This window comes from Stegodyphus dumicola, chromosome 2 (genome assembly GCF_044657685.1).
Source record: "Stegodyphus dumicola isolate Sdum_Otavi_A_Nest chromosome 2, ASM4465768v1".
Taxonomy (NCBI): Eukaryota; Metazoa; Arthropoda; class Arachnida; order Araneae; family Eresidae; genus Stegodyphus; species Stegodyphus dumicola.
The window spans coordinates 276,984,906-277,000,340 of NC_140769.1; the positions used below are offsets into that span (position 1 = coordinate 276,984,906).

Sequence of the window (15,435 nt, forward strand, 5' to 3'; positions counted from 1 at the left end):
AACTCAAATACAGAAAAATCATCTATCATCTCTTAGAATTTATTCCAGGGAAAAATGAAGTTATTTTATTTTTTTTATCGTTGTTAAAAATTTGCAGGACTAAATGAGCAACTTTAAAATATATAAAAAAAAATTCTTGTAATTGCTGGATTGATTTTTTTTAAAAATTCATAATTTTTTTTCTCTTTCTTTTTTATACTTGCATGTTATTTCCGGGATCATTCTGGCAGTGTTAATAAAATTATAAGAATATAATTTGATTTCAAATTCTTACTAAAGATAAGCTGTGCTTAGAAATTCAGCTTATTGATGAAAATTAAATAATTTTAATCTTTTGTATACATATTATTTTTTTCTCAACTGAAGTTGGCAAAGTGCAAATTGGAGGAAACATTTAATGACTTTTCAGTGCTTTTCAAGACAAAGGATTTTTTAGGCATTACAGCTAATGGGAAAGAACTGAAAAATAATACCAGCATGATTGTTTTGCGTTCCTCAGCAAATTATGTCCATCAACTGAAAGTCAGAAAATGTTGTGGGGGGGGGCACCTGTGACATGACCAATATTAAAAATATCTAATTAGAGTAAATATAAAAACTAATAAATTTTTAAGTAATCTCAAAAATAATAAATAATTGTTACTAGAACAATAAAAGGTTTGAAGAACAATAAATTACAAAAATGGTCTACAGCACCTCGTGGGTCACCGATGAACCCCACCACGACAAAAAATGCATTAAACACGATTTTATAACTTACCTTATCTTCTGTTGATAATATTTCAACATAGTATATATCACATAATAAAAAATTCATGGGCAAACTGCGTAAAATGCAGGTGGCAGTCAGTGTGTTAAAATAATCATGCTGACAATTACTTATTAAATTTTACTTGTTATGTATATTTGTATATATATTTGAGCATTTTTATGCATACAGCTTACTAATGGGAAAACATAACTAGAAAGAATTAAAGAAATTCTAAGCAAAATACATCAGTCTAATAGTATAAAATTAATGAAGGGCATTTTTAATGTCATTTAATCAATATTCATAGCATTTAATTTTGTTTTATACTTCAAATGCAAAGTAAATTTATATTACTTTGAATTGAATTTTGAAGTTCCTAAGCTGCATTTAATGTATAGCTATGATTTACTGAAAATTTTATACTGAATTAAACAGTAATGCAAGTTCTTTTTAATATCTGACAATTTTTCATTAATCTGCTATTGAAACCTTATTCTAGGATGTGAACTTGAAGAAGTTGCATTAGCCGGAAATTTGTCATCTCCCGCTTTTGGAATTTCGAAATACCCTCCTAATCAAATATGTACATACCGAATCAGTCTGCTTGGTGGGGGACCAGTATCATTAAGATTTAATGACTTTCAAGTGGCTGCTGATGATTATGTTCAGGTAAGAATTTAAAGATGCACATTTTCTGTAATTTTATTTTTTACATGATCCAGTCAGAATTTTAAGTCAGTATGCAATATTGTATGATTGTATAAAATTATAATTGAGTATTTTTAGATGAACCACAACATATTTAAATCCATCTTTATTAATTATTACATTTTAAAAGTTTCATTGTAAGCAAAATAAAAATTCGAATCTTTATTTTCAAAAATCTGTTCTCTGGACTGTACAAATTATTAGAAGTTTGCAAAGTTCTGTATTATAATTTTAATTTAATCATCTAGTCTCACAGTACAGTGTTCTACAGACATTGTGTAATTCTACACTAGGTGTTTAAGGTGTGTTAACCTAACAGTCTATGAGTTACTTTAATCTGTGAGCAAGTTATTGCCCTGTCTAAAATAAGAATTATACAAATTTTGGGCTAGACACAGATTATGACTGAAGAGAAAATGTAAAACTTCGAAGATAAATACCAAACATTTAAGAATCAGGTGATCTGTTTTGCAAGATGGACAATGAGCAAAAACTACTCATTCTTAAAACAAGATACTTGGATGTGTGACCTAAGATGGCATAAGATTCAATGCAGCCACCAAGACCATTGCGACCTCCTTTCCAAAGCAGCTAGCTGGATTGACAATAACCTGCAGTAAAAATGCTCTTCATGCCATTTTTATTCGAGCTTCTTTCATGTGCTTCACATATCCATAATCTTCTGGTCTCGATAAATATAAGTGATGTAAAGAGAAAACTGGACTGTATTTTAACTCAACTGTTAATGAAACTTAAAATAAAAATGAGAAATATGTTTCTTGCAAAAGTGTGTTAAAGACACAGTTATGTATTGTCAGTGACAAATTCACGAATAAATGGCAGAACTAAGACACAATTAATTGCTTTGGACTGAAATTAGTTACATTTGTTTGGAGCAACAAATTCAGATTCCAAGTTTGTAGGTGATGTAATAAAAGCCTTTTCTAATTTGAATCACCTGGTGTAAACTATGTTATTTAGCATTCACAAAAGGTAAATAACTCATTATTTATTTTTTAAGTGCCTCCTAAAGGGTATAGTGGTTAGGGGAACATGCTGCACTACCAAAGGGCCCGGGTTCAAATCCTGGAGAAGGCGTTTTTGTAACTGTCCATTCCTTCATAGGAGGCGATGGTGGCCACCTCTTAGGTACCTCCACAATAAAATGGCTACCACTTCTGGCATTAGGAGTGGCTAATGCTGAATAGGCAAGTGCCTGTCATTGGATTAAAAAATTATGCATATATATTTTTTAAATGCGCAAAATAAATTTGCAAGCTAGAATTTAGTATGTTCCCATTACAATAGTTTCATTTCTTTAAGTACCTGACAATCCTCTAACTCCTAATCTGTCAGATGTAATTCTGTTTCATTAATAAAACTTACCATAAACAAAACTGGCTTTTTATTTATTTTTTTGCGAATATGCTTTCTTTCTTTTCTAAATTTGAGTAGGAATTCACAACAATATAAACTACAGATTATCAAACCTATATCAGAATAATTTATCTACCTAAAATTCTTCATGTATTAAATTTACTTAATTTTAATTCTCTCAAATTACTGACTAATTTCTGATTAGTAATGTGCTGGAATTTACTGTTGGCTTAATTCATCTATAGGGAGTTATACTTTTGTATTATTCCTGAAACTAAAATAAAGGTATGTTATTGTTTTATAAGTTTATCATTTAAAACATCTGACAGTACAAAATGTTTTAGGTGTTTGATGGTGTGAGCAGAGAAAGTGGTGTACCACTCCATCCAGGAAGTGGATTTAGTGGATTATCAAAACCGTCTATCACAATGACTGCCAGCAGTGGAAATCTTCTTGTACTGTTTGTTAGTAATCCAGTCAATATTGAGAAAGGTTGGAGGGCTAGTTTCAGTGCAGGTTGGTGTAGAGTTTTTTTCATTTAAGTTATGTTTTAACCTATTTAAATAATAAATAAAAACAAATGTATGTATGTTACATATTTTTATGTGTATTATATTTTTATCATACTTTAGCTATATATAATTTTTTATTGTTTAGGTATTTCAAAACTTTTATTAGTATTCTTTATATTTTTAGGGTACCGTTGCTTGCCAATGGCTTCTGTAAAATTTTGAACTCATATTATTTATATATTTTTTAGATTGCCCTCAAATATCTGTCGGTACTGGTGCTATAGCATCTAGCAGAGAAAGAACATTTGGAGCAAAGATAAGGTATTCTTGCCCTGCTGGTCAGGAGTTTAGTACTGGTGTTACTGAAATTGAGATAGAATGTATGCAAAGTGGACAGTGGAGCCTTCCTCATATCCCTAGATGTCAAGGTATGTGTTCTTATGAACTCTATAAGTGATACCTTACTTATGTAAAACAGTATTTACTTTTAATCAGTTGAAATATTAAAAAGATGTACATTGAATTGCACATTGAATTTTTGTTGAAAATTAATTTTTTAATATTTAAAAGAAAGAGCTAACTTTAAAGAGCGAGCATCTTGAATGAAACAAAAATCTAAATTAGGGGAAGAAAATAAGGGGTACTTTCTTACTATCTGCTACTCCACAAAATGTCTCCAACTTATTGCCAATTATGTGAACTGGTGGAGAATAGTTATTTAGCTATCTTTACAGCTTATAAGTACTGTTCTATCCATAAATAACAATAAAAAGAGGCATTTTTATAAGAAGCAGTAAATTTTATGGGGGAAAAATCCATTTAATTAATATTTATATTTATACAGCAAGTAGATATTTTTTGACAAAATGACTGTTAAATATAAAGTGTAAATCTGTGCGTACTCAAACATGTATGTGGTCAGCACATGTGTGGTTTATTCATTGTTGCATGTGTACTTAAAAGTAAACCCAAAAGTGCAATTCTACTGAAAGTTGAAACAGGGGGGTTATGGATAACCAGAAAGTACCAAATAAAATTTTAATATTACTCTTAGGTTCATCTCTGAAAATGGCTTTCTTTCATATTCTCTAAAAGCTAGATTAAATAACTGTTCTGAGCCTCCCAATTGGTATAGTGGTCAGGGAAGCTGACTGTGATGCCGAAGGGCCTGGGTTCAAATCCCGGAGAAGGCGTGGTTGTACCTGTCTGTCCCTTCATTGGAAAGGCGATGGTGGACCACCTAATTTGATGCCTCCATAATAAAGAGACCACCACATCCGACCTTATATAGATTAATGGACTGGGTTACATTTTTAAAAGTTTATAATCTGCCATTGGAAAAAAAAAAATAATAACTGTTCTGAAATTAAACCAAATGCAAGAAAATTTCTCAATTTAAACTAAAACTATCAATCTTGGTACATTTTTTTATAAATTGATTATTATTTTATATTTGTACATGTATATAATGATAAGACTGCAATATCTGGAATATATTAATATATTTATTTATGTGTAATATTTTGACTTGGAAGTTTAATCTTTTGATATTTTTTTCTAATATTAAAATGGTGTAAATAAACTCTACATTTCATATTTAATAAATTAATGTCTTGTACTCCAACAGTCTAGTTGAGTTTTTGCTGTCTAACTATTAAATTTTTATTAATTTTGAACTTTATTGTTTATTTCTTCAGTCTGGGTTCATTTTTCACTTAAACATATTAAATATATAGAATTTTCCTGCAGGAATTTTTATTTGAGTTTTTAATTACAATTTGATTTTTCTTGAAATATGGACAGTTCACTAAGAGGAAGGGGGCACCCAGACTCAGCTTATAAGAGAAATAATACAGTTACATACCCTAACCCGTAGAGGATGTCCAAGAAGGCATATCCCCTGGTCATCCAAGGGGATTTTGATTCATGCAGTCTGGGACAAAGTAACACAAGTTGATAGTGGATGGAAGCTTTTCCACCAACAAAGAGAACATAGTCATAATAAAGTCATCAACCATCCCTCGGTGTTGACTAAGAGGAAACAAACCCCCAAAGACAGCCTTTGATATCAAAGTATGTAGTGTCCCCATGACCAAAAGGCAGACAAGACAGTATCATGTGTGGTCCCTTCCGAACCTGAACCTACCACCAAATAAACGATGGTTCTAGTAACTTTGGAGACTGATTATTTACACCAGAAGTCAAATCTGTCTAAATACAGGTCCTAACCAGAACACTGGGAGTTGGCCCCTCAGTCAAACCCCCAGGGGGATTGAAATATGGACAGTATATTAAAATTTTTAAATTTCCTTTTTGCTGAAATTATGCTAGAAAATTGGATTGCAAAAATAATACATACAATAGCAATAATGTCATGAATATATTTAAAGGAATTTAATGTTTTCGTCAGAAACCTTTTTCGTGTCTGATGTATGAAGTTTAAAAACTCCTATAATGTTTAATTCCTCAAATGTGTATAAATTTCTAACTTGCAAAGTATGGCATATGCATGCTTTGATGATACCTGGCTAATATGAATTAAAAGTTCTTACCTGACATTTATTTCTGTCATCGTTGGTCATAGTCATACTACACTTCCAACTACCGAAGTGTTTTAAATGATGAAAATATTCATATTTTGGCAATGTCAGATTTAAAAAAATAAAAAATGGTTAAGTAACAAAATCTCACTTTTAATGCTAACTTTTAATTCCTTTTCCTATATTTATATTTGAGGAAATTTTATATTCGTTATGAAAAAATAAAATTTTAAGAAGTTTGACTTCCATATGACAAAACTTGATCAGGATATTTAATTTCAGAATTAAAGATTGCATTTTTTGATGCCATTTTAAGCTTGCCCAAGAGATTGGTTGATTAAGTTAGAAAAGGTTGAAGATATAAGTTTAAATGAAGTGCACCAAAAAATGTGTATAATTTAGTAGGCTGTACATGGAAGTCATGTGGTGTCTACATCAGATTTTTTTTTTTTTTAATATCCAAATGTTATTCAAATCGGATAGCATTTCTGAAAAAAAAAAATCTATCATTAAGTTTGATAACTGATTCGGTAGTTGATTTATTTTTGAATAAAATTCTTAGTGTTTTTTAACATTGAAATTGTATTGTGGTTATCTTGCAAAAAATTTCTAGTATTATATATTCATCATCAGTGACTACAGCAATTTTTCTTAATAATAAAAATTCATATGTTTAAAATATTTTGTAAGATTAAAGTAAGAATTTTCTTTCATTTTATTTTAATGATGATTTTTAAAAGAACTATTTCTTCTCTCTTTCTAGAACGTTATTGTGGTCCAGTTCCTCAGATTGACAATGGCTTTGCAGTTGCTGCAACTAATGTTACCTATCGAGGAGTTGCTACTTATCAGTGCTATGCTGGATTCGCCTTCCCGAGTGGTTTACCAACTGAAGCTATTCGCTGTTCAGAAGATGGACGCTGGGAGAAATTGCCTGTTTGTCTAGCATCCTCTTGCCCCCCACTCACTGAAACTCCTCATGCGACTCAAGTTGTATTGAATGGTGGCGGTAGAAGCTATGGAACGGTTATTCGATTTGAATGCGAACCTGGTTACTTCAGAATTGGTGCTCCTGTTATATTGTGTATGAGTGATGGACAATGGTCTACACCTCCTCCTCAGTGCGAAAGTACGTAAACATAAGTATTTGTAGCAGTTATTTTTATAAAATCTTAGTTTAACTGCTGATATTTTTTTAACAGCTCAAAACAAATGGTATTTTTTTCATTGCATGTTTTCCAGCATTGCAGTGTTTTTTTACTTTTTATGCTTCACTTATCCTTTGATAATATATATGTAGCTAATTTATGTGTTATTTAAATATACTTAGTTTCTTTTTGACAATGTGGATAAATTGTAAAATACATATGCTATATTTGTTAGCCCAGGAGGGCTATTAATTTCATTTTGGCATTTTACATTGAAAACTTTCAAATTTTTAAATTGTTGCCACCAAATGTTATCGCTCTGTGTTATATTAAAAGAAATTAAATGATGAAGAATCTGCATAAATGTATGTATGTTTCTCGCATTGTGATAAACAATAGCCAGCAAATTGTGAATAAGGTAATCCTCAAATGCGGGCATATGGAAGCCCTAATTTGGAATTTGTTTTATTATCTATTTCATATTTTGTAAAACTTTAACAAATTTTTTATTAACATAACAATGGCAACACTGTACAGGAAAAATAAAACATTTTTATCTCCAGCGTGCAAGCCTGTTTATCAGAAATTCTATAGATATGCTCTTTTAAAATTATTTTGTAATATAGCTGTTGATTTGAATTTTATGGTTTGAATGTGAAGAACGTGATATTTGATAAATAAAGGTAATGCACAAAGTGTGTGTGTGTGGGGGGGAAAGCCCTTTGAACGTAATATAAAACCTGAAAACTTTCAGATTTTGTTTCTTGTTTATTTAATTTTGTATGCATAAATTGCATGTGTTGATAAAAACAACAGAAAAAAAAAAAAAAAAAAAAAAAACACCGTTACAGGGTTGTATGTATTTGTTCTATATAGCCATGATTGGATAAGTTATTTTGCTAAGATAGAGCCGCAAGTTATCTTTAATATCTACTGTATCTCTGCATGTAAAAACAGCAAAAAAATGGAAATTGTTTATATAGTTTATTGTAATTAAATTGCTGTGATAGGTAACAAATAGTTGACTGCAATATTCAATTTTTGAAGTTAAGTACTAATCCTCCGCTTTAATCCAAATTAAAGGTTTACTTATATTTTATTTTTTTTTTAGAGCAAATGCTTTTTAAACTCATTTGCTGTGTGTATTCTCTAAAATTTTATTACCCACTTCTAATTTACATTAATTTATTCTGTAAAAGCTGCTAATTATATGTGTCATTGAACTCTTTTGGAGATAAAAATTATTGTCCAGAACGTTATCTTATTTCAAAATCTGTCAAATCAAATTCCAGATCATTAAAACTGAAAGCTGTGTCATTATTAATCCGGACTTGTCGGGACTTCGGCGATTCCGGATTATCGATTTTTCCGGATTATAGATCATCAATTTAAATCTCATAAGATGGCATGCAGAAATTCTAAAATTAAAAATATGAAACCATAATTTATGAAATAAAGAACAATTATGATCTAAAGGGTATCAAAATTTACAAAAAAAAAAAAAAAAAAAAAAAAAAAAAAGCTTAATATTTGTTTGGTACTTTTATTAAACATTTCTTTCAATGTAAGTTGTTTAAGTTGCTTCGTTTTATGTGATAATACTTTCTCTTTAATTCTATAAAAAGACATAATTTCTTGTTCAGTTACAAAGTCCCGCTGTTCAAGTCCCGTAATTGCTGTGCCGAGAATACCGACTAACTTGTCAATCGAAATTTTTTCGTTTTCACTAACCTCTCTGTCACTTTCTTCATGTCTTTATCCATTTTTTGCAGCAATTCCACTTTTTGTTTGATGGACATCGAAACATACTTTTGTTTTGTAGATCGTTTGGGAGCTCCAGCATCGCAAATTCCATTTGATATAATCGAAAGTTCAAGTTTATTTTTATAGTATTGCTCTTACAGTCTGCAAAAAATAATAAGCCGGATCCAATTCGAAAATTAAGGAACAACGCAATCATCAACATTAACTGAAATAGATAATTAGATAATTTTAGCTTATTCCTTCCGTTATACATAAAACGTGCACACGAAAACGTATTCTGCACTTGCGCACACGCATATGCGCAGACGTAAAAGGTCTTACGCACACGCGTTAACGCCTATGCGTATGCATCAACGTGGCGCATGCGCAGAAAGTTTTTAGCTTTGAGGTCCGGATTATGGGTGTCCGAATTAACGACTTTTGACTGTAATAAGTTTGTAGTGTTAAATGATAAATTTTGCTGCATAGTGTATATATTTCTGTAGATTTAAATTGTTTATATATTTCATTTTTTTAAAATTCTAAAATGATAAAGTATTTTTTTATAATTTTTTAAAACTTTCCTATTTATATCTTTTGTGTTAAAAAAATTAAAAAAGGAAAGAAAGGTGAGTGAGAAAGAGATAGAGAAAACTGAAATACTTTTTGAATTAAGTTTCATTTCTTTGTGAAAATTTTAATTTGGCAATATAAGGAATTTTATAATAGTGAAATAATTAAGCTTATAATAATTTCAAAATGTGCACCCTGTATTAATCATCAAATTAGTAAACAGAGAAATAAATACTTTTCTGTGTGACTTATCACATGGTGATGCTGTTTTTAGAGGTAATACTAGATTTCCAGATAGCAGAAAAGACTAGCGGTTGTTTCAGTGTGTCACAAAGCAAGCAGTAGCTGCGAATTTAGTATGTTTTTTATCTGAAAATATCTTCTTTGTATGAAGAGAAATGTAAGCGTATTATACATTTATAGAAGTGTCCTAGAGACAGTGTTATTTGTCAGTCTTAAAACTTAAGAGTTATAACTGTTCATATGATATATTGTTCCTGCTGAATTGCATTTCAACCATGATTCAAAGAATTTGGGATCTTTATAATTCCTGTTTAGTTTACTTACAGTAGTAAATCAGTAAATATTTAAATAAAAAATTCTTTCCTTTCTTTTGGGCACACCAGTGGCGAAAGGTAAAGTCGCTGAACACTGATAGTTCAGTCTGAGGTTCGAATCCCGTGAACAGGTTGCATGGGTGTTTTCGTCGTTTTCCCCATGTGTAATATGCATACGAGCTGGTTTACCTTAGAATGTCCTCCAGGAAGGCATCCCTCCCCTCAAGGCTTTGGTGCAATCACATAGACCAAACCTTTTTTTTCTTCCACCCTTTTTTTTAAATTTAGTGCAAGCTAATATTTTTTATTACTTTAAAAAAAAAATCTTCCCATCCCTTATGTTTCACTCTGTAGAGATACAAGTTTACATGAGTTTTCAGGTGTTAAGGTGGACCAAATTGGAATTTTTTTTTTTTTTTTTTTTACTATTAACAACATAGTCCATTATAGTAACTTAACATCCATTTCTCAATCTATTTTATTCATCAATAATTCCTAATTTCTATCTCAATACCCCTTAGTTATTCTTTACAGTAACATGTAAACAATGACATGAAAATTTCGTTTTCTAATCACTCATGTTATTTTTGGAACATCTAAAATTTGATCTATTAAATTTTGTAGTTGTTTCATAAGTGCTATTAATTATTTTGTCATTATTTATTTATTTTTTATAATACCTTTATGCATGCACATAATACGTTTACGCATGCGCGTTTAATGTATAACAGATGGTATAAGCTAAGCTAAAAATTATCTAATTATCTATTTCAGTTAATATTGCAGATTGCATTGTTCCTTAATCTTCTAATTGGATCCGGCTTATTATTTTTTGTAGACTGTTAGAGCAATTTTGTAAAAGTAAGCTTGAACTTTCGATTATGTCAAAAAGAATTTCCGATTCTGGAGCTGCCAAAGGATCTACAAAGCGAAAGCATGTTTCGATGTACATCAAACAAAAAGTGGAATTGCTGCAAAAAATGGCTAAAGGCATATCCTTTGTTTCTCTAACCATTCCGAAATCTGTTTATCAATTTCATGCTGCTCTGCGAGGGGAAGGGGGGATGTCGCGGCGCGCAATGAACTGGAAGTTGATCTGTCAGCGCTATCCTTATCTTCAGGGCAGATGTTTTTTTTTATTCGGCTTATAATTCCTTACTAAATGTAGTATTTGATTTCAATGTAGTCCGTCTTTGATATGATTTAAATCAAATTCCTCGTCATTATAAATATCACGAATACACATCAAATAGTTTTCTGGTTGCAATGTTCTAATTTCGACTATGCGTAATGTATGCTTTAGGCATGCGCGCGTTGAAAACTATGTTTAATAAAGTAAACAAATAAATATTAAGCCCTTTTTTTGTAAATTTTGATACCCTGTAGATCATATTTGCTCTTTATTTCATAAATTACAGTTTCATATTTTTAATTTTATAATTTCTGCGTGCCATTGTACCAGATTTAAACTGATGATCTATAATCTGGAAAAACCGATAATCCGGAATCGCCGAAGTCCCGACGAGTCCGGATTAAGGACTTTCGACTGTATTATCAAAATTCATCTTAAATTTATAAGTTACCTCAATTATTTCTGTTTTCAGTATGATTTTCTGCTTTGTTATATCTCGATACCAATATTCTTCTTATTCTCATTCACAGTTTGCATAATATCTCTTGCAAATTTTTTAAACAATTTATAGTTACTAAATAAATCCTCAAACTTCGCAAATTTATGTTTTTCTCTCGACTTCCAGTCAAGCAACAGTTCTCAATGAAATGCTTTAAATCGCCGAATTTATTACAAACTTTACATATATCATTTCCCTGGAGGTGGAACCTTTTTAAGTAAGCAAGGAACCTTCCATGTGCAGTGAGAATTACTATATATGGTAGGTGTGGCAAAAGATCCCATTCGAATCTGTTCAGTGTCCAGCTGGTGAATGCAGACATATGTGGTCTTGCAATATCTTAGTGAAATGCTACCTTTTTGTATCAGACGGTATTTGCAGTGGCAGGAAAGTTTCATTAAAACCCAATAAATTTTTTTTCTGCATTATAAGGAAGATATTTATGCAAGTAAAAGTCTATAACAACTGCAAGCTAAACATGCGAGACCTGTGACTGTTTCACAGGTCTTGCATGTTTAAAAGAACGCATGTTTGTAAAGAAATATTACAGAATTATGTTGTAATGTTTTTGACATAATTCTGGGAATAGCTTTTTCAGCTGTCTGAAAACATTGCAGAAAACTACTAGTTTTTAAGAAATGAAAATTTTTTAATATCTTGCTTTTTAATTTTTCAGGAGCACAGTGCCCAATTCTTCCTGAAATTGAAAATGGATTTGTTGTTGAACCCCAAAAGAACTTTTTATTTGGTGATATTGCTAAAATTCAGTGTCACCGAGGTTATAGACTTGAAGGCAGCCCAGTCATAACATGTGGTCCAGATCAAAATTTTACTAATGTTCCATCTTGTATAGGTAACTATGAGTAGTTGAATAAATCATATATTTTTTTAAAAAGGGAATGTATTCCTAAAGCAAACTTTCACTATTTTCTTTACTCATTATTTGTAGTTCATGGGAGAAAATGTAAAATAAATCTAAATAAAATAAAATGAATTACATTGTAAGCTATATATCATTAGATTAAAAATTAACTAATCAGTCAGCCATTCTTATTCACTTATTTAAATTGTCAATTCAATTAATAAAATATAATTTTAAAATATTACTTTAATGTTTGATAATTTTAGATGTCAATGAATGTTCTGCTTCAACTTGTGATGCTGCATCAACTGTGTGTACAAACACTGCTGGAGGATTTTTCTGCAAATGCAAGGAGGGTTTTGAGCCAAATTTTGGTAATTTTTAATAAGTATAATTTATAACACAAAAATTTTTCATTTTGTCATAAAATTATTTATTTAATATCATTTGGGTATTGTTTCAGACTGTAGACCAGTTGGAGATTTAGGACTTAGTTCTGGCATTATACCCGATACAAATATCAAAGTTTCTGGAGTAGAAGCTGGTTATGGAAAAAATGTAAGAACATTTCTTAGACATTAAAGTTTTTGATAAAGTTTCAGAGCTTTCCTTTTCATTTAATATTAATAATCTAAGATTAGGTTACTTTTGATTCATTCTTTAGTCACCAGTTATACACTCTTTTTAATCGAATAGGCCTAAATTCAAGTTTGAACTAAGTTCAAGCTCAGAAGCTTTCCATCTATTAGCTGTACTTTTTTCTTTTTGACATCCTTTCTGTATAACATAAGAAAAATAAAATAGACTTGACTCCTGATTATCCATTTTATGAGTTATCTGCACAATATCCCTCACAATTATCCTCAAATTGATGCTCAGAGTAAAAGAAAACTTATGACCTTTTTGGAAGAAACTCGCACATTTTTGTTTTTGTCTAATAATATAATTAGACAATTAATGATAATAATGCATATTGTATAATAATTAACAGAAAATAATGTCCCTATTTTTACCTAATGATGTCTAGAGTATTATTTATTAAAAATTTCCTTTTTGCTTAAATAAGCAAATTTAGATCTTTATTAACTACTTTATCTCCCAGTATCTTTATGCATGTTTCAGATTTAATTATCTATTATACTTGATTTCCATTTTTTAAATTTTTGTGTATATCATGTAATTGCATTCTAAAGTTTATTCTAACTGCTTAAAGATTATTCTGAGGTTTTCAGTATTGAGTTATATATTTGCAGAAGGGAGTCAGATTGAAGTATATTTAAACAACATTAACTGTGATTCTTAAGCTATTTTATACTAACTTCAGAATATTTCAAATCTGGTAAAAATTACATTAAATTTAAAAAAGCTGTCTTATTTCATGTGCATACATTTAATATCAATTATGCATTATTTTGTAAATTTCTTTTGTGAATAAGAATATTTAATAAATTCTGGGGAAAAATATCTTTCAGTGTACCTCTTGGGAAAATCGGTGATTCTTTTGGTGCCATTCCTGTTTATGTGTAATGCCTTCCCAAATAAAATAGCATCCAAAACATAATTAAATCATAAAAAAATTATAATTTCAATAAACTTCATTTTAAATCAAAATAAAACAAGGAATTAATACAAAAATGGAAATGCATGTTCTCTAATCAGCGCAGTACAAAAAGGAAATATCAACTTACCTTATTTATAAGTTTCTCTATCTGTGGCACATAAAATTCCTTAACAGCATTAAAAAAACTATTTAAAATTATCTGAACTAGAACCTGTGTACTGCCATTGCCACACAAATTCACAAATGTAAAAATCAAAAATATCCTTCATACTGCTGGTGGCATTTCTTTCGAAAATTTTCTTTTGTTACACCTAACATACCTTCCACATTGTTGATATGACCTCCAGTTTCAAAATTCTTAAATGTCATTGCATAATTTACTGAGAGGTAAATGAAGCCATTTAAATCTTCATTTACACACCAGTCAATCAATGTTTTCTTTCTTATTCCTTCCAAATCTTACAGAAACTTCAGGTTAAATCTTACCACCGGCAGTTATTTTAAGGTGTAAAGCACAAAATAAGCAATGTATAGTAAGACCCCGCTTAACACGGGGGATACGTTCCATCAAAGTAGAGCGTAATGCGAAACAGCGCTAACAAGGCTATCTTTACATGTAAATATTGGGGTTAGGGGAAGATGGCTAGGAAATTGGTTAGGTATTAAATTTAAAAAGTATGTTTTTTAAATAAAAATAAAACCAAACATTTATTTCTTAAAGCCCAAATTAATACCACATTATTATTTCTTGCAAAAATAAAAACAAAATATAAATAACAAAACGAATATTCTTAAAAAAAAAAACAAATAAAATTCTCAGTCAGTCATATTTAGTTAGCCTTCCGCGTTTTCAGTGTTCTGCCTTTTTGTGACAAAAGCATCTAATGTTGTTTGCCTTTTTCTTTTGCGTTGTTCTCTTAAAAGTTCTTCATAAACGGATAGAGCATCTCTAACACCACGCTTTACTTTTGAGCTCCTGTCAAAATTCGGATCATTTTCAATGAATTGATCCATTATTTCAGTTATGGTAGACAAACTCCTTTTTACAAACGCCATCGAAAGTTCTTTTTGCTCTTCTTCTGAATCACTGCTGTCAACATTTTTGTTTTCTTCTTGTTCAGTTAATTCCTTGAGCTCATCATTAGAAAGACTAGCCGCTGCTTCTTGAATTATTTCTTCGACATCTTCCACATTTACCCCTTCAAAATATGTCTGTACAATACCGCACCAAACAAGAAATACAAGTACACTCTTTTGGATATGTATTTGAAACCTATTGCTGCATAATATTTCGGGGAATCCCCGGGTTGAAATAAAAGAGCGCTAAACCGAAACAGCGCTAAATGAAACAGCGTTAAGCGGGGTCTTACTGTACTTCCTAACCGACATCTAATGCAGAAATAAGCCCTGAAAAATATTTTCTCAACAAATCAAAACCACCACAATGACACATTACAACCAATCACATCATA

General features: G+C 30.5%; 1 protein-coding gene across 2 annotated transcripts in view; it reads left to right on the top strand.

Moving 5' to 3' along the window:
• Positions 1–15,435, top strand: part of LOC118186044 (uncharacterized) — a 219,857-nt gene that overhangs the window by 107,334 nt on the left and 97,088 nt on the right. For both annotated transcript variants that reach the window (XM_085812188.1, XM_085812187.1), the window contains exons 11-17: positions 1,251–1,420; positions 3,181–3,352; positions 3,597–3,776; positions 6,652–7,017; positions 12,217–12,393; positions 12,669–12,776; positions 12,866–12,960. In XM_085812188.1, the coding sequence (XP_085668314.1) occupies positions 1,251–1,420; positions 3,181–3,352; positions 3,597–3,776; positions 6,652–7,017; positions 12,217–12,393; positions 12,669–12,776; positions 12,866–12,960 (1,268 nt within the window). The remainder of the gene's footprint in view (positions 1–1,250; positions 1,421–3,180; positions 3,353–3,596; positions 3,777–6,651; positions 7,018–12,216; positions 12,394–12,668; positions 12,777–12,865; positions 12,961–15,435) is intronic.